General features: G+C 39.8%; 2 protein-coding genes across 3 annotated transcripts in view; one reads left to right on the top strand and one right to left on the bottom strand.

Annotated features, from left to right (window-relative positions):
* The window catches only part of LOC116330885 (growth arrest-specific protein 7-like), a 58,242-nt gene extending 43,344 nt beyond the window's left edge, over positions 1–14,898 (top strand). For both annotated transcript variants that reach the window (XM_031753343.2, XM_039616547.1), the window contains 6 exons: positions 2,409–2,487; positions 6,380–6,508; positions 7,064–7,187; positions 11,508–11,587; positions 12,408–12,506; positions 13,104–14,898. In XM_031753343.2, the coding sequence (XP_031609203.1) occupies positions 2,409–2,487; positions 6,380–6,508; positions 7,064–7,187; positions 11,508–11,587; positions 12,408–12,506; positions 13,104–13,217 (625 nt within the window). In that variant the 3' untranslated portion in view covers positions 13,218–14,898. The remainder of the gene's footprint in view (positions 1–2,408; positions 2,488–6,379; positions 6,509–7,063; positions 7,188–11,507; positions 11,588–12,407; positions 12,507–13,103) is intronic.
* Positions 14,899–17,968: 3,070 nt separating this feature from the next.
* On the bottom strand, positions 17,969–26,119 carry LOC120441376. Its single transcript, XM_039616085.1, has 2 exons — positions 23,305–26,119; positions 17,969–18,288 (listed from the first exon to the last, which is right to left on the bottom strand). Exons 1-2 carry the CDS (start codon positions 24,449–24,451, stop codon positions 18,083–18,085), a joined length of 1,353 nt encoding a protein of 450 aa, XP_039472019.1. The 5' UTR covers positions 24,452–26,119; the 3' UTR covers positions 17,969–18,082.
* Between the last annotated feature and the right edge of the window lie 786 nt (positions 26,120–26,905).

Below are 26,905 nucleotides of genomic sequence, written 5' to 3'. Positions count from 1 at the left end.
TTTTTTTTTTTTATAGTTACCAATACTGTACTGTGCTGAATGGAGGAAGTACATGGCAAGAGATTCATTTTCCCTGAGATGCAGCATTTTGTTGCCAAGTGACTGTCACTTGGGAATGTAAGATTGCAGGCACATGACAGATATAATTTATTGAGTGTGAAGAATGTTTGAAGTGGTGCAGCTTTTCCAGTTTGGAATCATAATATCCAGATTCCTCTTGGTTCAAGGTTGGTCTTTCATCTGATGTCTTTTTAAGGTGGAAAGATACTGGAACTGTATGAGCTTTCAGTCTGGTCTGTATTGAGCAAAGAATAATAAAACAGCCTTCTTGCATGTAGAAAAGGAGTGTTCTCAAGCTTATTTTTCTATTCACAAAAAAAAAAATGATTTATTAGGTGAAAAAGTTATATTTCGATTCAATCATTCAAGTCAGTTTTAAGCACGCATGCCAAATATTTGATCGTTCCAGATTTTTGAATGTGAGATTTGCTGCTTTACTTAAACTTGTGTTACAGTCAGCTGAACATCAGAATAGAATAGAATAGAATAGCCCTTTATTGGCATTGTATATGTACAATGAAATTATGATTTTATGACTTGAGCAAAATATAAATAAATATCCTAAAATAAAACAGAAGATTGCTAGAAAGGGAATAGAGATATAAACAATAAAAGGTTTCAAACTTAAAGAAAGGGATGTGGAAGGAAATGTCTTCGGTACATTGGTCAGACCTCAGGGATATACAGATTACATTTCAGTGAGTACCACTGAATGTAAACAGAAGCATTGCTTATTTATAGGAAGATTCTCTCAGTGTTGCTGTTTTCTTTGTTCAGCCACGGTGGCTGACTCTTTTAATGCTGACAGCTGTCTTCATTTCAGCCATACCTTTGTTACTCAGGCGTCAAACATAAACACATCTGCTTTCGGTCTTTAAAGACAACGATGTCACTGTTATGACAAAAGGGTCAATTTCTGTAGTTCCCAGTGTAAAATGTGTGTGAACTCCAATAGTTAAGCTTAGACTTTTCAGAAGACACTGACACATTCACACAGTTTCTACTGTGTACTAGCTGTGCAAATCGACTTGTTAAAACCAATAAGTGTAGAAAACAGTCAGTGGTTAACACATGCTGTTTTTATGTGACCGCTGAATTTAGATGCATGTCTCCCCATTCATTTAGATAGAACCTTTTAATATAGCGGTCCAAATAAGGCCGTAGATATATTACCAAGATGGTTGTTGAGTTGCATGACTTGTGTCTAGCAGGACTTTTCGAGAACTTTAAAAGCAGGAAACTGAAATGTTTGTCTTGAGTCAAGGGGTTGCCGGTGTGTATCCTGGCCTAGGTGTCACAGGGTGAGAGGCTGGGTATAACCTGAACACACTAGAATCAACAATTAACCCATCACCCTGTGGAGCAACAGTTTTTTATGTCATTAATTTTTTATGATGAGCCGATATTAGCTATCTGTTGGGCAAATCATTTCATAATAAAAAAAGCAAAGAAGAGGTGGGAGAAACAACAATTAACTTATTAAGCATTTAATAGGCACAAACCTTCACCTGAAGAAAGGTGCACGGCTTATTTCACAACCTGGTTGGATGACACTGATGATTTGGTGTAACTGTTACAGAAATCATGCTTGCTGATTGCCATTAGGTAGCTTTCGTGGTATCTAAGCTTTAAAATGATCGCTATGATTTGAAAAGCTCGCAATGGTTTAGATGGTGTAGATCTAGAGGTACCCGAATTTGCTCCGGCAGTGTTTGGAATGTTCTAGATGTCAGTGTGAGGGAATTCCACAGGTCTTCCACTCAGAGCGACGCTTTGAAGTGACCCTCTGACCCACGAAGACCTCCAGTCCTGGACTTAAAGCCGTGTGTCTGCGACTGTCTGCGTAGCGAGTGATTGTTTTACAGTCTTCATGATCTTTTTGCCGTAAACCATTCTGTCTAAGAATCCAAACATATATCTGTACTATTAAAAAGACAAGTTGCGTGTGAAGATAATGTAATGTGCATCATCTCATCTTCAAAACAAGCCTTCTGAGTTTTCAACACAGCTGGGGGCAGTAAAAAGCTGCACTCGAAGCTGAGAGAATAAGTGGAGCCATATCTCATGTCCCATACATCCTAATCATCTGTTGAACTGGCGGTGGACCTCAGCTCAGCTCTGTAGATTTACCGGTTACTTGTGCTTCTGTGAACTTTTGCACTGACTGCTCATGAGCCTCAACTCTGTGTTTGTGTGGGATTCATCCTGCTCCCCCGGCTCCGTCTTACCCCCCATTTTCTCTGACAGCTTCCATGCCCTCCCTATATGTCTTTCTAAAAGTGTGTGTGGTCTTTTATTGTGTAAGATATTAACCACTCACACTCTCCCTCCTTCTTATCTGCTCTCAGCACTCTGGGGGAGGCTTGGGCCCAGCTGAAGAAGAGCCTGGCAGACGAGGCTGAAGTTCACCTAAAGTTCTCCTCAAAGGTAATTTGTCAACTCTGTCGGATCCGGTTAATAAGATATGAAACCAAATATTAACTAAACATATTTTTTATAGTATTCTGACTGCATGATTATTCGCCACAGCCATGCCTGTCTGTCTCTTAAAGCACAAAAGGGCATACAGTAGATGCCCACAGGAAGAGCTTAGCAACAATGTGGCAACCAGAGACCATGGAATGTCTCAATAACAGGCAAAACTACCAGTGGCAACATGTGAAGTGGGTGGATACCAATAAACACAAAGCAGCATCGCTATATTATGCAAGATATGTCCAGTGTTTGTTCTGTATACAAAATACTGAATGGCTGAATGGATTCCTCCCCCGCACACCACAGACATAGTTTAGACCAAACTAGAATCAGCTTTAAGAGGCAACATTGTTTTCTTTGGCCAGATTACATTCACAATAACAGCTTAAAGTTAGTCATGGTAAAAAAGAAAGAAAGGACACCCTCTGTCATTTTAGGAAATACTAAAAAATAACCTGGTTTTAACAGGTCTTAAAATTTGATTATATACAAACTGAGATGAACATTACATGTTTAGGGTTAGGGTTAACCCTAACCCTTTGGCGACAGTGGGAAGGAAAAACTCCCTTTTAACAGGAAGAAACCTCCGACAGAACCAGGCTCAGGGAGGGGCGGGGCCATCTACCACCACTGGTTAGGGAGAGAGAAGGAAGACAGGATATTCTGATTGAATGTGACCCAGCTTTATTGTACATCATTTGCATTGCATCAGATTAGTAAAAAACACAACATTTTTACAGTTTTCATTCGAGATCACGTTTATAAGAATGCATAAAAAGAGGTCAAAATGAAGCTTTTTTTTTCACTTTTTATGTTTTTTTAACCGACTTTGTTTAGCCAAAATTCCAGTCACTTAGTCAGTCTGATGCATTAACAACCAGCCGCTCAGTTTATCCACAGCTGTTTGGAAACTACAGAGTACTGGTGTGAACACTTCCGCTGAGCTTTCTGTTAAAGCCCATCAATTCCTCTTTTCCCCAGGCTCCTGCGTTTTTAAAAGTGGGTCATTTAAACCTACACTGAAAATAGGTTTAGCTTAGATAAAAGCCATAAGATGTGATCTAACCCAGTTAACTTTTTAATGTTAACTTCAGGAACCCTGATCGACATTAGTTGTTAGCATGAACACAAACAGTGATAAATGTCACTGTGGCCCTGTGATTTGAACACTTACTGCATCTCACCATGAGTGTCTCTTATTCATAGAGCCAAGGCTCTTATTTCACCTTACTGAATGAACTGGGGGATGTTTTATCAGGTGGACTAATGTTTCCAGTTGTTTAACCCCTTTAAGCCTTATGATGAAGAGGTCACACTGTATTTTATTGGCTGATCATTCCAGACGGTTGCTGCTGCTCGGTTTTACGGTACGTGAGTCCATATTGGCTGTGGTACTGCAACCTACAGCACATGTGACTCACAAGGCAGATAGACTGCCTTCTAATGCAGTGACATAGAGTAAAGGGCTTCCTGATGGCTCTGTGGGCTGAAGCACGTGTGTGTGACATAGAGGGTTTGACTCAACATTTTATTTTTTTTATTTATTTTAAAAATAATTTTAATCGCGATTTCTCCTCAAGCAGAAAGGCTGCGGGAACCGGTCGCAGATGATTTATGAGCAAGGCATCTTCTGTCTTAAGAGCTCAGCAATGCTTTCAAAGTCTTCAAGGGGCCAGCTAGCGCTCTTCATTTTCAGGTAGTTTTCGATGTTTGATGTCGAAGGAAAGAGGGGGAGACAAAAGACAGAGGCCAGGATTCCAGCTGGAATGATGGAGGAAATGGAGTCGGTGATGTTATCCTCCAGAGATGCACAGATGTGCGGCACTTTTCCAGGTTCTTGGAGGAGAAGGGAGGATTTAAGTGGAAATGAATTTTGAATGACGGTGTGATTGCAGGAAGGAGCTGCACATCTCATTCATCACTGACAGCTGGGACAGGACACCACATTGCATATTACCAGTGACGGGCCTGCTGCTGGCATTCAAAAATAATATGGCCTTGTCAGATTCTTGGATCTGGAAGATGTGCTGTTAACTTTAAAAGCCACTTTACCAATAAAGGATCAAACAAAAAGGGAAGCAAAGCAATGCTAACAACTGAGATTCTGGTTTTTGCTTGGCTCCTTCATATCAAAGCATTTGTGATCTAAAATAGCTCAGTGTCAGAAGATGATGACATGATATATGGAATGCAACCAGAGTGAATGGAGCTAATTAAGGTTCTGGATAATTAAATCTGATATACAGAGAGGTGATTAAAGGGTATCCCTTTGTGATTAATCACTAGCATTACTGTAATCTAAACTCTATAAACCTGAGTTGTTCTTGAAGAAGTCATTTTATTGAAACTTCTCTTAATGTGCATTAACAGTCGCTGTATTTGTTATTCAGTGCCTGACACATTTGTTTTCCCTTTCAGCTACCAGAATTCTGAAACCAATCAAAGTACCACATGGTTTTGAGTAGTGAACACTATAAGTCATGAAGTGCTAAATGAGACCAAACTTAGCTCTATTTTTTTTTATCAGTGTCAGGACATACAATGGACCTGAGTGGCTTAATGACTTTTCTATGCGTTATGTTGTAAATACAGTCATGTTAAAAAAAAATAAATAAAAAAAAAGGGACATGTAAAAACAACCTCAAATGACCGACAACAAATGACATATTACACTGTCCTTATTCATTTAATAGCAACTAGGTAAAAATGCAGGAGCAGATAGTGTGAAATATTAAGTGCATCATGTGATTCGGTAGCTTGTAGAAGCATTTTTAACTGCAATAAAGTGAAGTAAGCCTTTTCTGTTTGACTTTATGAGTCTCTCACATCATTGTGGAGGAACTTTAGCCCACTCTTCTTTGCAATGTTGCTTCAGCTTATTGAGGACTGTGGGAATTTGCTGGGATGTCCACTCCTGGGAGACTTTCCCCTTCTTGTGACTAATCTTCTGCCCTGCAGAATGGTGGATTTCAAATCATTTAGAAAGATTGATTAGCAAACAGTTGCTTCTTTAAAATCTTTGCTGATGCAAAGTATCAACAGAAACTGTAGACTTTACTGTTAGGGACACGGAGACCTGTGAGCCAATGAGAGGGGATTATTGATTTTTATGTTTTTGGATTATTGTTGGAAAAAAATCTCTGAGTTGATGGTCCTTACATTTTCTTGCTCAAGAAAAGAATCTCCTAAAATTGATGCCTCTTTTATCCATTTGAACCATAACTTCTCACACTAGAAAATAAACGTCACCACAGCTATTGACGTTAACAGCAGCGTCTCAAGTCTCATTTAGCTACATATAGCTCTTTTGATATTTTTGGGATTATATAACAAAATAGAAAACAAGTTTTTTCATCTGCTACAGACCTAATTATGAACAAAACCCCACTTTGGTTTGTTGTTGATTCAACAAACCAAAGTCTAGGAATGCTAAACTGTTTTTGGCTAATATGCTAACTAGCTAACAGTGCAAATATTTGGCTAATTAGCCACTAGCAAAACTTTTGGCCTCTCACCTTTTTATCTCAAAGAAAAAATATTCTGAAATTTTTGAACTGTAAGTTAAAGGAAGCCTAATCAATAATGAATCAATGTTTGTCATAGCAGGAAAGCTGCAGTCAGTATTTTTCCTGTTTGCTATTTATTCCTGCTGTCTGCTGTCTATATGTTATTCCGGCACAGTTGCTGTGGAGCATTGTACATGTACAATGACAAAAAAGGGCTATTTTTTTATTATAGCGATAGCCAGTCATGTTTTACTGACAAATGCTTGCCTGAAACTAGCTTTTCATCATTTTTTTTCTGCTCAGTGTCAAATTCAGTATGTGTTGTTTTCTTTGAGCAGCTCCAGAGTGAAGTGGAGAAGCCCTTCCTGACCTTCAGGGAAAACTTTAAGAAGGACATGAAGAGGCTCGACCACCACATCGCCGACCTACGGAAGCAGATGGTTGGCCGCTATGCGGCTGTGGAGAAGGTATCCAAACTCATACAAATATGAAAACTCATGTACGTTATATTATTTCATATGGCAGTATAAACTATTTAGGGAATCATCTGACTGCTGATTATAATTCCAAATTTCTCCTATAAGCAGATGGCTGTTTCTCATCTGTTGGATATTTTCTCTTTGTTTATATATACAATTGAAAGCAGTTGGGTAAAGCTCGTCTCACATCATCTGTCACTGTCTCTATGATCAGCGATCATGCTGAGAAAGGACTCAGCAGTTTCTCTCAAATAAATTCATCTGATGAGCGACTGAGCAGTTAAAGCAGGACTGCAAATAAGTCACTGACATTGTTGGCTGTCAAAAGAAAGCTTTAACACTGAATGATGCATGAATGATGCAGACAGCATTATCACTGTGGTGAACTGAAGAAGACTGTAACATTATTTTTTATTATTTTATCGTGTTAGTGTGATGTTGCACATTGTTTAAAAGGAAAAAGTTTGCTGCCTGAAGCTCAGCCAGAAATTCAGGAGCAGATTGTTTTGTGAAAGCGAGTCTCTGACTTCTTATCTCTGGCAGGCTCGTAAAGCTTTGGCTGACAGGCAGAAAGAGTTGGAGCTAAAGACGCAGCAGCTGGAGATCAAACTCAGCAACAAGATTGAAGAAGACATCAAAAAAGCCCGCAGGAAATCCACACAAGCAGGTCAGAGCATGGGGCAAAGGTCAAACCATGGGTCTTTATAGGGTCACACTTTCACTGAGGTATTTGTTGTTTTAGGCAGGAGAGAGTGCTGCCCATTGTGTTTACTCTGTACCCTCTCATGTGGCTGTGAAACATTCACCGTTGGTCACTGTTTACCGACTTTAATGGTACTGCATGTAAATTCTAAATTTCTGGGTTTAAAATTATGTGGTTTAAACAAGTCTGTCAAAATGTACTAAGAACCACTATGACTGTATATGCACAACATCTGTTTTCAAACTAAACTTACTTCAGCAGAAATTTACTGGATAAGGAAATGGATCCAAACCAGTGCTTTGTTCTAAAAGACTTGGTCATTGCTCATGTTAAAGTCAAAGTTTTAAAACTTCTGGCTTCACAGTTTTATCCCTAATATGGGACGGATCTCCTGCTGAGCACACAAAAGCTCCACCCGCCTGGTGTTTAAATCGTCTGCTCTAGAGGGGCAGCCAATCAGAGGAAAGTTGGCTAAAAGGGTGGGGTAAGGGGGGATGAGAAGCTAAAACGGCGTCTGTTAGACAGTATTGAGAGCTAAGGGGGTTCAACCAAGCAGTAACATAAGTAAGGATTGAGTTTTGGATAAAACCCCAAAAGATATTTCATCATCACATCAGTGGTAGTTTGTAGTGGTGCTATCCTCAGTTAATCTAAAAGAATAAATTACACCGACAGCAGAACTCACACAGTTTGACAAATGCAGGTCTACTTATCATTGTGTGCAAATGTGAACATACATTTAAATTCTGTTCATATCAGTAAATTAATCAGGTCAGCCATGAGTTCCGCAGTATCTGAATGTAAATAAACATTCTGTCAACATTTCATATCTTCTGCCGCTGTGAATATATTTATCTTTGGCACAGAAGTTTCTTTCATGATTAATTTCAGTCCTCTCCCATTCCTTAGTTTGCAGCCACAGGTTGGAGCATTAATAGGTTCAGAAATAGTGTTAATAGAATTTAAATTAAATAAGTGAATCTAATAATGGATTACGGTCAGATAACATGCTAATTCCTAAATAAGAGAAATAATGAGTCGACTTTATGCAGTTTGAAAAGGGTTGCATTAATTAAGCACAAGGCAATGCATCTTTTGCATAATTTTATTTCCTAAAAATGTAGCTTTGAGACCCTCCAGTCCATGCATGTGAAAGTGTAGACCCTGTAAATAGCTAACTTACTGAACATGAAATCTGAATCCTCCTTCAGTGTTTCTTTGGCCCTTCACTTGAGCTGGCCTATGAACCGGGATTCTGTTTGTCTTTTTACATGAGTCATGAGCTCTATCAGTGCTGCAACCCAGACTGGGAGACACCCCACCCCCACATATATTTTCCTAATAAAGTGGGAAAGAGAAGAGAGGTCCCAAAAACTTCTCTGCTTCTATGCTTGAGGTTGGGTATCGCAAAGGCAGTCCGCATCCCTGCAGAGTGTTTACTGTCAATGAGGCAGTGTGTGCAAAATACGTCAGTGAAAATCCCTCTATGTCGCTGAGATGGACATCAGAAATTATGCTCAACTCCGTGGTCCTTGGGCTTGGGGATGTACTATCCTTCCGCTGTTTGCCCTGCTGTAGCCTGACAACCTGTGCAGTTTTTCAAATCTTGCTAAAGAAACAATTTTGTTGCATTGTTTGATTGTATGAGGTGTCTGTTTCTTCTCACTGCTTTGAAGTGGGCAAGAATAAAGGATATATTATATTCTTTGGGGCACTAAGCAGGATTTAGGAAGACAGACAATACTGCCAATGCTGATGATTGATTAATTCATTATTTCAGCACAATCTGCAATTTCAGAAAAAAGCTGAGTATTCTAAATTTGAACGAATGTTACACGCATTTCCTGTGAACTATTTTCAGCAATAGATTAATCATAGATTGTATAAAAGATGTACTTAGCTTCAGCTTTTGAAAAGCGAAGCCAGCGTGGAAGTGCCTTAAACCTGCATTCTTTTTTTGATAACAGTGAGGGGATGGGTGGAGGTGGGGTTGGGGGCTCTGGTTGCGGTTGCAAAAGACTTCCGGTCCTTTAGAAGTCTATGGGAAAATGGCCTTTGGACTTGACCTCAGTAAACACGTTAGTGGTGAGTTCATAGTCTTAGTCACTCGTTTCAGGTTATATAAAATAATTTTTTAGCCCCATTTTGTAAATGTTGGCCATTCTAGGTTCCAGTCGGGAAGATTATCCAAGGTGTCGTCACTGGTTTCAGTATTTGGTTTATCATTTCAGTATAACTTCAATATTTATAAACGGTATGAATACCTCTAATTATTATTTATTTTTAAGTTTTTTACCAGTTATAAAGAATAAAAGTAGAGCAACTGGGCACCTTTGCATGTAGCTCTGTAACAATATGTATATGGTGCACTGCTGTAGTCTCTATGCCCTGTGTTGTTGTTTTTTTTTTTTTACTAGGGTAAAAGGGTTCATCCACTGCTCCTCGCAAACAAAACATTATGTCACATTGAGTGAACAATGGATAGTAAGCCACTGAAAATAGTGAAAGCACATGTGCATGTTAGAAGGGCGGGAGGTGGAAAAGAGCCAGAGTGGAAAAGTAGCAGCAGCAGATTGATGATTATAAAAGTTTTTACTAGCTGTGCCACCTGAGGAAAGTGACAGGCTAAGAGCCAACAATGTAAACCACCAAAGTGTGATGTCATGGGCCAACCAGGCATGACCACGTGTTACTCATGACACACACACACACACACACACACACACACACACACACACACAGAGCGATCCCTCTTCTGTTGCTTATGCAACCAGGTGAAAAAAAAGGAGCAGTTGTTGACAGTGCTCGTGGTGTCTGGCTGCCAATGATGATGACTGCGGTGTGAGGGAAGCAGAAAGGAGTCTGATGCCAAAACAAATAAAGCATGGCATCTGTCTGCTCATAACAAAGTCTCATTATCACTCTCACTGCATTGGATTACACACAGCAGTGATAGCAGGGATTTCCTTACAGTTTAAATCAACCATCTGAAGCTGTGATCACCCTTTTATAGAGTTGGTTACTTTATTTTTATATATACGTTTGTTCTTAGAGTCTCTTTTTTTCTTGGAGGGCTTATGCGCATGTGCTTCTCATTTTTTTCTCTGTTTATTTATAGAAGCCATTCTGAGCTGAAGTGAGAGAAAACCCTGTTTACTGTAAATTCTGCTGCAGTAGCAAGAACTTTAAGAAGTGCTAGAACATTTCAAGATCCATATACATAGATGCATTGTACACAAAAGGAGCAGTTTATTACAGCTTTCTTATGGCCTGTATTTCTTTTCGTCCTTTTAGAATATTTTGAAAGAGTTGTTCAGTTTTGGAAATATCAGCTGTAGAGATCCACATGAATGTCGGTTAATATGAAATAGAACTCAAAGCAACAAAAACATCCATGTTTAATGTAGGAACTGTTTTATTTCTTCTAAGCCTTAACTCAAAACTGGGTTCATACCAAAACAAGGTGGGTAAATAGGAGTACAGGCAAGAGGGAAGACATATAAACCAGATTTCGATATAAATGTTCTCTATACCGGTATATTGCATAAAGTACCTGTAATTTACAGAACTTCTGAGCTTCTTGATACCACTTCACCTTTAGAGGGGTTTTTTCAGGCTTACAGAGTCATAGTGTTGGTGTCCCTTTGAGGGTCATCAGCACATTAAGCCAATTTGTCATTGTAACTGCACCATAGCTGAATGACTGAAAACATGAAACTTTGTCTGAACCCTACCTGTCTCTGTCCCCAGACTATACTTTAAGAAATATTACTCCACACTAGCTTGAATGTGAGATATTTAGCAGCCACATTGAAGAGAGGAATAAGACACTAATATGAACATAATGTAGCACATATATGAGCACATGTTGACTGAAGAAGAATGAAGAACAAAATACTCAGCATCATTTCCTCTCTGATCTAATCTTCTACATGATTAGTGTTTGTTTTGTTGTCAGCTGGATGCAGGCAGACACATTAATGAAATAACAGATTAGACCTTTCCTTTTGTCATTGCTCATGGTATCATAATGAAATCTTCTATCAGTCTAGATCATCTGTACAGTTCTGGAATAATTGTATCAGCTGAGTAATGAGAAAACATCTCTGTACATGCATGTTTTGTTTGAACGAGGAAATATCTTGGTTGCAACACCATCTGCTGGATGTAACACGCTGCAACCAAATGAAGTGCTTGGGCTTGCTTTGTTTTTGGGTTTGTTTTTAGTGCATAGATTTTCAAAATAAAAGTTGCTAATTGGCTTGTTTTTCTTCTTCGTGGCAGGCGATGATCTGATGCGCTGTGTTGACCTTTATAATCAGTCGCAGTCCAAATGGTTTGAAGAGATGGTCACCACAAGCCTGGTAAGAATGCATGAGTTTTACATGTGTTTGCATAATTTAGTCAAAGTAATATTTTGCAATTACTTTAAATGTCTGTACACCTTTAGGTGCTTTTTGAATTTACCTCCTGAAGAATTAACTGAAACTTTCACCACCAAGGGTAAAATGTTACCATTGGTTTTTTCTAATATGCATTTTTAAATGCACTGGTGCTTCCATAGTGCCTTTCAACTCAATGTGAGCAAAGTGCTCTGTAATATAAGTCTTATTCACACAAACATTTATACAGTGCTTTTATATATAAAAACTTTTTATTCAACATCTAATTCCACTGGATGCTTTGGGGGCAACAAAGGGTTCAGTATCTTGACCAAGGATACTTTGACACAGACTGAAAGAGCCAGGGATCGATACCCTGACCTTCTAATTCATAGACCACCTGCTCTTCCACCTGAGCCACAGTTTCAAGAGGTTTTGCCCACTTCCAGGCCTCCAATGTGATTAAAAACAGGCTCCTTAATGACTTGCCTGGTTAAATAAAGATTATGGTCGCTCATTACACCATCCTGTGGTACAAGTTAGTATTAATGTTGGGTATTAACTTTAATTACCCTTTAATACCCAACATATAAGGGTTTCTTCTGCATTTTTATGTGTATTTCAGGGTTATGTGGTTTATTGTGTGCTAGTTTGATCTGACATTACTCTTTTCTTTTCTTTTTATCCACTCCATTCAGTTTCCTTAATAGTGAATTTCCAAATGAGTTTTGCGAATTCACTGCACTGCACTTGATGCAGAGCTTCTCTGTGACCCAGCTGTTAAAACTGATCTTTTTCTCAGGAGCTGGAACGACTGGAGGTCGAGCGGGTGGAGATGATCAGACAGCATCTTTGCCAGTACACCACCCTTCGACATGAGACAGACATGTTCAACCAAAGTGTAAGTGCAATGTCTGCTGTCTTTTGCAAGCAACAGGTAGTACACACCAAGGCGTCATTCATCTATTCATCTGTTCTCTTCCACTTATCCAATTCAGGGTCTCAGGGTCTATCCCAGCTAGCATAGGGCAAGAGGTGGGGTGGCCCCATTCATATGGGAGTTACAACACATATGAGAGGTGGACTTAATAGTACCAGCCATGATCTGTGATTTTTAACCAATGGGCTTCCCAAATAAATTATACCTGGGTTCAGGGCTAGGGCCTCTGCTGGGCTTGTTCTAGCATATCTTACAGAAATGCGATAATAATGTTATTTAACTAACATGGTTTTAATGATGTGGCTCATCGGTGTTGCTGTGCAGTATTTAAATGAAAAAATATTCTGACAAACAGTGTTTTTATTTAAACATGAATTAGATTGAGTGTTGTTATATAGTCACAGGCTAATTATTTATGGTTTGATAGCCTTGATTGTGTAGTTACCTCTCTAGCACCAGCAGAGGCAGGCAAAGAGCTACTTTCTCTGAGTGACCGAAGCATGAAGAAGAGGCAAAAAGTTTCTTGTTTGACGTTGAAGCTGTTGTTTGTTCTTTCAGACCATGGAGCCAGTGGATCAGCTCCTGCAGTGTGTGGACCCAACCAAAGACAGAGAAACGTGGGTACGGGAGAATAAAACTGGAGAAATTCGCCCAGTGGACATAGAGATCTGATATCATCGCTGTCTGATGAACTTGCACCCAGATACAGCAAGCTCGACGTTCCGTGCCGGAGGAGAGGAAGTCTGTGCTGGGATCATCCCTTCCCATGCATGCACACACTGATCTGTATGTGATTCCTAACAGACTGAGGGACAGTCAGTTTGAGCTGAGCTATTCTTTATGTCCTGACAACCCATCTGCTGACAATGACATCAGTGTCTGAGGGGGTTTTTTTGAGGTATGACGAGACCTGTCATAAGTTTGTGTTATACAAGCTGTTGCTCGGCACAGTGAATGGGAAATTTGTGTATATTCTTTAGTAAAGGATGCTTAGGTGAGGCAAATGTTTAAGAAGCACCAACATGTTATAAATGTTGAATAGCTTTATATTAGGCAGAAGTGTAATGCTAATACTCCAGAAATGCAATGATTTAACAGATGCTGCATTCAGAAAAAGGAGTTGCTCTGTTACTTTGTAGCAGAATGAAGTACTTTAATGTCTCCAGTGTGCACATGGTGACTCTGCTAGACTCGACCCTTTAGTTACTGATGCTAGATCCAATTTTAATAAAAAACAAAATGCAGCTTATTATGACAGTAGTGGCAGATCTACTGTTTGAAGGGTTTTTTCTAATAGTGGGTCTTCGGTTCAATCTATGATTTAAAAAAAAAAAGAAGAAGCAGTCTTCTCTTTTATAACACAACTGTCGCAAGTGTTGACTTGATCCACATCTGCAGACTCTCACATTCTGTGGAAAATCAATGCGTGCCTCCCACCTAAACCCACCAGAAACTGATGGCTTCTTCATACAATAACTTTAGCTTGGCTATAACTTGAAGCCAAGCTAAATTTTACTACACACCAAGTGCTGTTCCTCTAAGTTTGGCTCTTCTGTTATTGTACACACACCCCGAGCCAAACAATTTAAGCAGGGAATATGAATCCCATTAAAGATTCAGACACAGTTAATAAATGGTGAGAAATCAGATGCTTTATGGGACTGCCACCAACAAGCTGCAATTCCTAAACTATGACTGACAGTAACTGATCATCACACTTAGGAGTTGGGCAATAGCCAACGGTCAATTGCTGAGGACTAAAATCCCAAATCTGCCAACACTTCACAAATCTAATTTTCTCCTTTTTTAAATTTCTAATAAGAATTTTAAATCAGCCAGTTGCACTTTACATTCAGATGATTTTTAATCAAATTTTACTGTAAATTGCTGTTCATATAAAAAGATATCTAAACACAAGTTGCTACAGACTTGTTTTTGGTTATGTTCTTGAAGCATAACTGTGACATATATGTGTAAACATGTTTTAAGGTGATCTGCTCTGAAAGGGGATCGTAGTGGAGAGAATGTAAAATAGATTAAATAGTAGATTTTTACAGAAAAAATACAGTAGATATTTGGTACTGATAATATATTAAACATACAAGTGCTTTATACACAAGAAAACATCTCTCTAACAGTATGATAGAGTTTTGGAATATGAATCATTTGCTTCAGTTGGATTTGGTGACCGTACTGCAGAAGCTAATTGCCATACCAAATGTTCTTGTCTGGTATTACTGCTTAGTACTGCTTGACTGCTAAAAGGAGGCAAATGAGATGTTTTTGTACATTAACAGCTAAAAGTTGGCATTTTTCATTAATAAAATGGAAATGCGTATCTCATGTCTCAAAATGTTGCTTTGTGGTTTGTTTGTTTCCAAAAAATGAAGAAAAAAAAGCAAGAAAACAGAGTTAATGGGAAAAAAGGTCTTTTATTTGCTTAAAAAACATATTTTCACATTCAACAGCATATTTGGTCAGGTCTTGTTACAGGATTAGGCAGTGAAAAGTTCAGACAGATACATTTGAAATACGAAAATACACTGACATTGATGGCCTAAACTACTCCATGTGCTGACAAGCACCCCAGGAACACTTTATGATAGTGACTGAAGTCATTTATCAGGAAAAAAAAGTATTTTGTATTTAAGTCACTTATGTACGGACTCAAAAATTCCCTATAGCCTCTTGCATGTATGATTTAATAAATACTGCAGCCAGTTTGAACCTTATTTATCTTAAAGGCTCTCACAGATTTGCTTAAATGAAGGAAATCTTGACTACAAACAGTAGTTTCCTGATTCCTGATGATCACACTTACATGTTTCAGATCATCAAACAAATTGTAGTATTGGAAAAAGAGAGACTGAATAAATACAAAATGCAATTTTAAATGATCAGCTTATTTATCTAGAGGAACAAAGCTATCCCGACCTTCCTGGAAATGTATGAAACACTATATTTTGTAGTCATATTTTATTAAAACTACATTAGGATTTATGCATAAACCCATCCTCATCATACATTGGCCTGTATAGTGCACGCTGTGCAGGACTTTGTACCCTATTAATTGTAGACTGGGGTTTCTAGTCATTTTAGAGGTTTTTCAATGTACCTGAGACCAGACCTTTTTGGTTAAAGCTGTTAAATCCGCCTCCCATTTCACAATAGGAAGGGATTGTATTAATTCGTCGATTCATTTCATTCATTTGGGGGTTTTGAGAACTCCAGTCTAGGAAGTTTTATATTACTGTTTTGTAGGATGTCAGGGTTGTTCCAGATGTGTATGTTTGCATGGGATTAGTGAAGACTCCCACCATGCTGTCAGAGATGAGCTAATATTAATGCTTTAAAGCATACATGTCATTTATGTTTGAGCTAGTGAAGGAAATGTGTATATTTTTACATAGTTTTTTTTCTAGAATTATTATTTTTCTTATCTTTTTTATTGAAAATATTTTATGAATATATGGTAAATGGTAAATGGACTGATTCTTATATAGCGCTTTTCTACTCTCCCGGAGTACTCAAAGCGCTCTATACAACATGCCTCATTCACCCAATCACACCCACTCGTACAAGCACTTCTAAACACAGTGCAAACTAACCTGCATTCACACACATTCGTACTCCGATGAACGCATCGGAGGGCAATTTGGGGTTAGTATCTTGCCCAAGGATACTTGACATGCAGATCGGGGAAGCCAAGAATCGAACCACCGACCTTCCGATCAGTAGCTGATCTGCTCTACCACCTGAGCCACAGCCACCCGAATATATAACATTTCCAGTCTGAATAAAAGTCCCTGGAGGTTTTTTATTCTTTCAGGCTCAAATATTGTGCTGCCATCACATATAGTTGTGGTTTTTTTAATTATTTATTTTCAGCTGGTTAGCTAAAATCGATCTGACTTGTTCCTGTGTTCACAATTTACCAAAATTTTTGAGGTGACACATTGGGTTTCTGCTCCTCAGAGGCCATGGCTGCTTCTTCAGGCTCTGGTTCTACCTCTGGGGCTTCTAGTTTTGGGATTTGTGGTTCCACAGACAGCATGGACTTTTCCTGCTGTAAAATAAGCCATGAGCTAAGACATGGCAGAGCTGCACCATCTGAGCAGCCATGTGGGACATTAGCTGGACAATGCAGTCATCTAGGCAACCAGCCAGCATGGATCGCACCTGTGATATGATAATGTTATCAAAAAAGCCATCTATGAGGGGACCCACAGTGGCTGCGTTAACTTGAGGTGACACAGAAGGTTTCAATTCAATTCAATTTTATTTATATAGCGCCAAATCACAACAAAAGTCGCCTCAAGGCGCTTTATATTGTACAGTAGATTGCACAATAATAAATACAGAGAAAAACCCAACAATCATATGACCCCCTATGAGCAAGCACTTTGGCGACAGTGGGAAGGAAAAACTCCCTTTTAACAGGAAGAAACCTCCGGCAGAACCAGGCTCGGGGAGGGGCGGGGCCATCTGCTACGACCGGTTGGGGTGAAAGAAGGAAAACAGGATAAAGACATGCTGTGGAAGAGAGACAGAGATTAATAACAGATATGATTCGATGCAGAGAGGTCTATTAACACATAGTGAGTGAGAAAGGTGACTGGAAGGGAAAAACTCAATGCATCATGGGAATCCCCGGCAGCCTACGTCTATTGCAGCATAACTAAGGGAGGATTCAGGGTCACCTGGTCCAGCCCCAGGTTTCTGTTCCTCGGCGGTCACAGCTTCTTCAGGCTGTGATGTTTTCTTTTTTCGAGGATTTCTTGTTCCACAGACTGGCCCCTGAGCTTAAAACTTATCTCCTTTTGTTTTTTGTAAAGACCTCATTCCAATCTATTTTATTAAATGAAGTTATTTCTATTAATGTTGTGCTTAATGTTTTGGCTGCTGAAACAGGAAGGTGTATCTCATGTATTCTGTTGACTGTTTGTTCCACTTATGTGCACCTCTGTATGTATGTATGTTTTCTTGTAAATGTACGACTTTGCATGGATGAAATCTCACTAAGAAATATCACAACAGGATGTTCTCTGCATTTTCTACCTAAAACAGTTTGGATTGAATGACAACTACTCAACACGTTGAGTCTAAGCTGAATATACACACACACACACACACACACACACACACACACACACACACACACACACACACACAGTGAAAACAAGCAGATATCAGAGTGCGATTTTTCTTTTAGAATTTTATTAGATTTTCTCATATTTGTTCATTAATTCAGAGTGTTCTAGTCAGTAATTTACTGACTAGAAACAAGACCCCAATAATCGGACAATTCCCTCTGAGCAAGCACTTGGCGACAGTGGGAAGAAAACTCCCTTTAACAGGGAGAAACTTCCGGCAGAACCAGGCTCAGGAGGGACGGTCATCTGCCCATAACCCGTCCAGGGTGTTTAAAATGACTTGATTGGATATTAAATAAATTGGCTAGTTTGAATTGTTTGTTGTTAGTCAATTTAAAGAGTCACTTTGATGTCGGCTAGTCAATGTGAAATGTTCTGTTGTTTTTACAGGGGAGACAGCCGCGACTGTCTGCGGGTGATGCCTAAACGCCGGCCCAGAAATGAGAAGAACCTTTTGATGCGACCTGCTGGCGCCGCTGCCAACATCAGATGTTCTTTAAAAGTTTCGATGATTTTTTTCTGACCTACTTCCCGGTCAAGATTAAAGAGAATCATGACACACTCGGGGTCCTTATACTCTTTAAGTAGAGATTTGTAAATGACCTTGTGTAAGGTTTTGAAGGACTTCGAGGAGGGTTGAAAATCGATATCTTGGACATCAGCCCAGATTTTCTCGAACAAACGTTTCTTAATTTCATAAACTGTGTCATCTGTGTAGGGAACGCGTGCCTTTTTGAAAGCACGCATGACAAGTTCTTCCACACAGACATCAACTGAAAGCTGCTTCTGAGCTTTGATTTCAGAAGACTCTAGCTCAAGTTTCTGTGTGGATGCTACAAAGTGTTTCTTAAACACAGAGATGAAAAGTTTCTCCACTGTTGGCTCTCCTAATTTCAATAGAGTTAAGATGTTGTTTGGTTTGGAGACCGTTTCCTTACAAATGTCTTTGAAAATGACCTTTGCAAGATCTTGCAGGGCCTTTGGTGATAAAGTCAAATCTGCTGTTTTTATTCCAGAGCAGATTTGATCTAAAAGGCGCTGGTGGAGGGAGTCTGATGGGCAGGCTTCGGATTCTTTTGCAGCCTGGGAAAGCACAGTCTGAAGGAGCGTGCTTACGAGCCCTTTTCCCTCTGCTTCACCTTGAGGTGACGCAGAGGGTTTCTGCTCCTCAGAAGCCACGGCTGCTTTTTCAGGCTCTGGTTCTACCACTGAGGCTTCTGCGTTTGCCATTTGTGTAGGTTCCACAGACAGCGAGGACTCCAGATCTTTCTCTGTTTGTTCTGTCTGTGAGACCTGCTGATTTTCCTGCTGGCTGCCAGACTGGGTGCATGTGCAGTGTGCAAATCTCCCTAACAACACCTGGATAAGTTCTTTTATGAAGCCTTCTCTGGCTCCGTGATCTGACTCCGAGGTGAGAGAGAAAGCAATCGAGCCGATGCGCCCCTCCAGTTCTCTGAAGAGGCTGTGGATGCATCGCACTTGTGGGATACTGTTTTGCAGCATTACTGCTCTGGCAGAGTCCCCGCAGAGCTGCACCATCTGAGCAGCCATGTAAGACATTAGCTGGACAGTGCAGTCATCTGGGCGACCAACCAGCATGGATCGCACCTGCGACATGTTCATTTTATCAAAAAAGCCATCTATGATGGGACCCACAGTGGCTGTGTTAATGTCATCCGAATACATTTTAGTGTTAGTGTTTTCTCTTGCCTTGTGTGTCTGGATCCGGTGCATGGACTCAACTGAATGATAGTGCCTGGTAGCAGCACCCCTATTTACGGGTTTGAGAGTGCTTTGTAATGACGCGTCCTTTGAGGTCACAGCATTTAGTCGCTTTTGAAGTCTCTCCTTTGAAGTATGCCTATAAGCCCCGCCCACCTCTAAAACGAATGCCCAGCAACAGCTTCACACAAACACACCGGAGCTGGCCGCATGGATTTGAAATACGGGGAGAGTTCACGTGCAGCCTGCACGTCCACTGCTGTCACCGACACGGAATACTTTCAAAACCCTTCCGTTAAAGTTTGTGCTGTCACCAGGCTGTCCGTGATGGCGGGTAAGCGACGGGAACGTAAATGTGCGTGTAGCTTCACTCGGCTAGCAGAGTGGTCACGTTAAAGCGAGGTATACGTGAAAGTTTTCAGCCGTGTGGATTTTTTAAAATACCTTGTTATTTCATTCATTCAGCGCAGCTGTCCAGCTCTTTGAAATGCAGATGAAAATAACGTGTTTTTCCCACGGTGGAGCTCACTTTTTTTTAACCACAGCACCGGAAATGACTTCAGGTTCCCACGTGTGCCACTATATATATAATAATTTTTTTTTTAAAAAGGGACTGTAATGATATCTGGATCTGGATCTTGTCAACTGCCTAAATGCACTGAGCTGCTGCCAGGTGATTGGCTGATTAGACAGTTGAGTTAACATGCAGTCGAACAGATATACCTAATAAAGTGGCCGGTTACTCCTATTCCTGTATCCTGGTTTTGGACTCAGTTTTGCAGCAGCAGCCTTGGAGCTGGAAGTTATCCATGTTTCATTGTTTCTTCAAATTTAAGTATAAAAGAAAAGTCAACCTGATGGGGTTTTGTTGTTGTGTAGAATAACCTTTGCATATTTAACAAAATCATGCAGAATTTAAATGTAATAATATAAATATTTCCAAGTCCAGTTATTTGGACACAAGAGGAATCATAGATGCACTGCTGCTCAAATTTCACCTTGTATGTACTTGAAGAAGTCTATAAAGCCGTGAAAACAAATGCAGAGTGCAGGCTTTTGTTATCTGCCCTGTTGGAGCCCATTTTAATATACTTGACCATAATTCTGAGTTCTTGTTTGTTTTATTTATGGGGATATAGTACATGTGTATTATTCATTTCATTGTTCAGTAAAAGTTTTTTTTTAAATGTTTAGTCAGAGGTTTATGATTTGTTTCTGGTTTGTAAAAGAATAAACATTTGTTTATAGCTCTATATAGTTTGAAATAGCTTTATATAGCATTATTAGTGAATTGAACTTAAGATCAATCGGTTGATCTTGCAGCAGAGGTCAGATGTGATGGAGCTGTATTGGAGACACTTGTCGAGACCGGAAATGTTGAGACTCTCAAAGCCCTGTACGTAATTTCTCTTATCTGCAGGTATCTAAAAAAAAAAAGTCTCTCCCTGGTAGCTTGAGCTTCACAGTTTCTGTGCTGCTGCAACATGTTTTGCATTTAGATGGTACTGTAAGGTTGAAGTGCTTCGGTGGTGATAGAGTTTTGGAATATGAATCATTTGCTTCAGTTGGATTTGGTGACCGTACTGCAGAAGCTAATTGCCATACCAAATGTTCTTGTCCAGTATTACTGCTTAGTACTGCTTGACTGCTAAAAGGAGACAAATGAGATGTTTTTGCAGCCAAAAGTTGTCATTTTTCATTAATAGAATGGAAATACGTATCTCATGTCTCAAAGTGTTGCTTTGTGGTTCTTTTGTTTCCAAAAAATGAAGAAAAATAAAAGCAAGAAAACAGAGTTAATGGGAAAAAAGGTCTTTTTATTTGCTTAGAAAACATATTTTCACATTCAAAAGCATATTTGGTCAGGTCTTGTTACAGGTTTAGGCAGTGAAAAGTTCAGACAGAGATACATTTGAAATATGAAAATAGACTGTCACTAACGGCCTAAACTACTCCATGTGCTGACAGCACCCCAGCAACACTTTATGATAGTGACTGAAGTCATTTATAAGGCAAAAGTTAATCATGAAAAAAAAGGTATTTCATATTTAAGTCACCACTTATGTACAGACTCAAAAACTTCCCTATAGCCTCTTGCATGTATGATTTAATAAATACTGCAGCCAGTTTGAACCTTATTTATCTTAAAGGCTCTCACAGATTTGCTTAAATGTAGGAAATCTTGACTACAAACAGTAGTTTCCTGATTCCTGATGATCACACTTATGTTTCAAATCATCAAACAAATTGTAGTATTGGAAAAAGAGAGACTGAATAAATACAAAATGCAATTTTAAATGATGAGCTTATTTATCTAGAGCAGAGGTAGGCAACCTTTCTGATGGCGAGTGCCATTTAAAATTTCCTCAGAAGTCAGTGTGCCATATCATTGCATTAGCAATAAATTTAATAATGCTCTATATCAGGGGTCGGCAACCCTAGGCACGCGTGCCAACGGTGGTACGCGTGTCTGGCTGTTATTAAATAATTATCTGAAGCTTACAACCAAAGTTTTTATCTGACGTAAAATGAATAGAAATACATTTACCAACAAGACAGTGTACATCACTGTCACAACAGTGTTTGTTTTCATTTAAAGGCTTTATGGCTTTAATATCTGGGGGGCCGGTCTTTAGTCAAAATGCATCCATAGACTCGAGACACAATGCATTTTTGGGACTTTCAGGTGTATGGACCAATGTTTTATTTTCTGATCAAACCAGAAATCTTTAATGAGCAGCTAGATTTGTCTCGCATTAACTGGCTAAGTTAATGCCAGTTAATGCGACATCGAAGCAGCTGGAATCCACAGCTGTGCGTGTTCATGGAGCTTGCATTTTCACCTGCTGGACATCACTACCTGACAAGTTTAACTGTCTTCAGAACATTGCAGAGGCCTTATTGACAGTATTTGGCTCTACATATCTGTGTGAGCAGATTTTCTCTCACATGAGTGTCCTCAGGGAGCCGTCTGAATGCTGGACACTCGGAGACCTGTGTCTCTGAGTGGGAGACCAGAGATCACATTAACATGTGTGTCTCTGTATTAACAAACATACCATATTGGCCCAGTTTATTTTTCTTATCATTGTTGTGAGGAGACCATAAATAGCATTTGTATTTTCTGTTGTACAGTTCATTTGCTGTTATGGAGTTCTTGTTATGAATAAAAAGTGTCTTTTTTTTGTTTCAAAATAGCTGATAACTATTCGCTGATAGCTGCCAACATTTGCAAACAAATATAATTCTATAAAGTGGTTCTATATAATGTGTAACTGTTCATATAGAGCGTTATTAAATTTATTGCTAATGCAATCATATGGCACACTGACTTCTGAGGAAATTTTAAATGGCACTCGCCATCAGAAAGGTTGCCTACCCCTGATTTAGAGTGTTCTAGTCAGTAATTATTGACTAGAAACAAGACCCCAATAATCGGACAATTCCCTCTGAGCAAGCACTTGGCGACAGTGGGGAAGAAAAACTCCCTTTTAACAGGGAGAAACTTCCGGCAGAACCAGGCTCAGGGAGGGACGGTCATCTGCCGCAACCGGTCCAGGGGTGTTTAAAATGACTTGATTGGATATTAAATAAATTGGCTAGTTTGAATTGTTTGTTGTTAGTCAATTTAAGAGCCACTTTGATGTCGGCTAGTCAATGTGAAATGTTCTGTTGTTTTTACAGGGGAGACAGCCGCGACTGTCAGCGGGTGATGCCTAAACACCGCCCCAGAAATGAGAAGAACCTTCTGATGCGACCTGCTGGCGCCGCTGCCGACATCAGATGTTCTTTAAAGGTTTCGATGATGTATTTCTCAACTGCTTGGTGTTTGCATTTTAAGAGTTTCCTGACATACATGGGGTTGTTCGACCACCTAAGTAGAGATTTGTAAATGACCTTGTGTAAGGTTTTGAAGGACTTCGAGGAGGGTTGAAAATCGATATCTTGGACATCAGCCCAGATTTTCTCGAACAAACGTTTCTTAATTTCATAAATTGTCATATCTGTATAGGGAATGCGTGCCTTTTTGAAAGCATGCATGACAAGTTCTTCCACACAGACGTCAACTGAAAGCTGCTTCCTAGCCTTGATTTCGGAAGACTCTAACAGATACTCTAGTTTCTGTGTGGATGCCAGAAAGTGTTTCTTAAACACATAGATGAAAAGTTTGTCCACTGTCGGCTCTAACTGAAATATAGTTAAAATGTGTTCTGGTTTGAGGACTGCTTCCTTGCAAAAGTCTTTGAAAATGACCTTTGCAAGATTTTGTAGGGCCTTTGGTGATAAAGGCAAATCTGCTGTTTTTATTTCAGAGCAGATTTGATCTAAAAGGCGCTGGTGGAGGGAGTCTGATGGGCAGGCTTCGGATTCTTTTGCAACGCGGGAAAGGACAGCCTGAAGGAGCGTGCTTATGAGCTTTTTTCCCTCTGCTTCACCTTGAGGTGACGCAGAGGGTTTCTGCTCCTCAGAAGCCACGGCTGCTTTTTCAGGCTCTGGTTCTACCACTGAGGCTTCTGCGTTTGCCATTTGTGTAGGTTCCACAGACAGCGAGGACTCCAGATCTTTCTCTGGTTGTTCTGTCTGTGGGACCTGCTGATTTTCCTGCTGGCTGCCAGACTGGGTGCATGTGCAGTGTGCAAATCTCCCTAACAACACCTGGATAAGTTCTTTTATGAAGCCTTCTCTGGCTCCGTGATCTGACTCCGAGGTGAGAGAGAAAGCAATCGAGCTGATGCGCCCCTCCAGTTCTCTGAAGAGGCTGTGGATGCATCGCTCTTGTGGGATACTGTTTTGCAGCAGTACTGCTCTGGCAGAGTCCGCGCAGAGCTGCACCATCTCAGCAACCATGTGAGACATTACCTGGACAGTGCAGTCATCTGGGCGACCAGCCAGCATGGATCGCACCTGCGACATGTTCATTTTATCAAAAAAGCCATCTATGATGGGACCCACAGTGGCTGTGTTAATGTCATCCGAATACATTTTAGTGTTAGTGTTTTCTTTTACCTCGTGTGTCTGGTTCCAGTGCATGGACTCAATTGAATGATAGTGCCTGGTAGCAGCACCCCTATTTACGGGTTTGAGAGTGCTTTGTAATGATGCGTGTTATATGACGTAAAGGTCGCTTTTAAATCTCTCCTTTGAAGTATGCCTATAAGCCCCGCCCACCGCATGGATTTGAAACACGGGGAGAGATCACGTGCAGCCTGCACGTCCACTGCTGTCACCGACACGGAATACTCTTAAAACCCTTCCGTTAAAGTTTATGCTGTCACCAGGCTGTCCGTGATGGCGGGTAAGCGACGGGAACGTAAATGTGCGTGTAGCTTCGGCAAGTGGTCACGTTAAAGCGAGCTGTACGTGAAAGTTTTAAGCCGTGTAGATTTTTTAAAAATACTTTGTTATTTCATTCATTCAGCGCAGCTGTCCAGCTCTTTGAAATGCAGATGAAAATAACGTGTTTTTCCCACGGTGGAGCTCACTTTTTTTTAACCACAGCACCGGAAATGACTTCAGGTTCCCACGTGTGCATATATGTATACATATATAAATATATACATATATGAACAACAAACGGACTGTAATGATATTTTATATCTGGATCTGGATCATGTCATGTGCTGCCACGTGATTGGCTGATTAGACAGTTGACTTAACATGCAGTCGAACAGATATACCTAATAAAGTGGCCGGTTACTCCTATTCCTGTATCCTGGTTTTGGACTCAGTTTTGCAGCAGCAGCCTTGGAGCTGGAAGTTATCCATGTTTCATTGTTTCTTCAAATTTACCTATAAAACAAAAGCTAACCTGATGAGGTTTTGTTGTTGTGTAGAATAACCTTTGCATATTTAACAAAATCATACAGAATTTAAATGTAATAATATAAATATTTTCCAAGTCCAGTTATTTGGACACAAGAGGAATCATAGATGCACTGCTGCTCAAATTTCACCTTGTATGTACTTGAAGAAGTTTGTAATGCCGTGAAAACAAATGCAGAGTGCAGGCTTTTGTTATCTGCCCTGTTGGAGCCCATTTTAATATACTTGACCATAATTCTGAGTTCTTGTTTGTTTTATTTATGGGGATATAGTACATGTGTATTATTCATTTCATTGTTCAGTAAAAGTTTTTTAAATGTTTAGTCAGAGGTTTATGATTTGTTTCTGGTTTGTAAAAGAATAAACATTTGTTTATAGCTCTATATAGTTTGAAATAGCTTTATATAGCATTATTAGTGAATTGAACTTAAGATCAATCGGTTGATCTTGCAGCAGAGGTCAGATGGGATGTGGTATTTAAAATCTTTATAGGGTACTTTTTATATGCTATCAATACACACTATAATTGTAAGAATCATAGTCACCTCCACCAAGGAGCTGATGTTTCTGTCAGTATGTGCTTCTGTCTGTCTGTAAACACAACAGCTGGAAAAGATTTGACGAACCTTGATCAAACTTTGTGGAGCTGCAGAGTGGGTATTGTGGATTCTGTTCCTCTACGTCACAGATGTTTGATTGGTCAGTTTTGCTATTGAAAGTGTGGGAGTGGCTAAAAGAAGCTTCATTCATAAACAATATTCTGGTCTACACTCTGTATCATTCAGTGGCAGTACTGGATGTGTGGGATCAAACTGCTCAAAGAAGTCCTGCCATTAATTAATGCTTCAATCTTAAACATGATCAACCTATCTCTAATAATCGGCTATGTACCACAGGCCTTCAAGGTGGCTGTAGTTAAACCTTTACTCAAAAAGCCATCTCTAGACCCAGCTGTCTTAGCTAATTATAGGCCAATCTCCAACCTTCCTTTCATATCAAACATCCTTGAAAGAGTAGTTGTCAAACAGCTAACAGATCATCTGCAGAGGAATGGCTTATTTGAAGAGTTTCAGTCAGGTTTCAGAGCTCATCACAGCACAGAAACAGCTTTAGTGAAGGTTACAAATGATCTTCTTATGGTCTCTGACAGTGGACTCATCTCTGTGCTTGTCCTGCTAGACCTCAGTGCTGCGTTCGATACTGTTGACCATAATATCCTATTAGAGCGATTAGAACATGCTGTAAGTATTACAGGTACTGCACTGCAGTGGTTTGTATCATATCTATCTAATAGACTCCAATTTGTACATGTAAATAGAGAGTCCTCTTCACACACTGAGGTCAATTATGGTGTTCCACAGGGTTCGGTGCTAGGACCAATTCTGTTTACATTATACATGCTTCCCCTAGGCAGCATCATTAGAAGACATAGCATAAATTTTCACTGCTATGCAGATGACACCCAGCTCTATCTATCCACGAAGCCAGATAACACACATCAATTAGTTAAACTGCAGGAATGTCTTAAAGACATAAAGAGCTGGATGGCCGCTAACTTTCTGCTTCTTAATTCAGATAAAACTGAGGTTATTGTACTCGGCCCTGAAAATCTTAGAATTATGGTATCTAAGCAGATTCTTACTCTGGATGGCATTACCTTGG

This window comes from Oreochromis aureus, linkage group 8, assembly GCF_013358895.1.
Source record: "Oreochromis aureus strain Israel breed Guangdong linkage group 8, ZZ_aureus, whole genome shotgun sequence".
NCBI classification, from domain to species: domain Eukaryota; kingdom Metazoa; phylum Chordata; class Actinopteri; order Cichliformes; family Cichlidae; genus Oreochromis; species Oreochromis aureus.
This window is presented reverse-complemented; position numbering and strand designations above follow the sequence as displayed.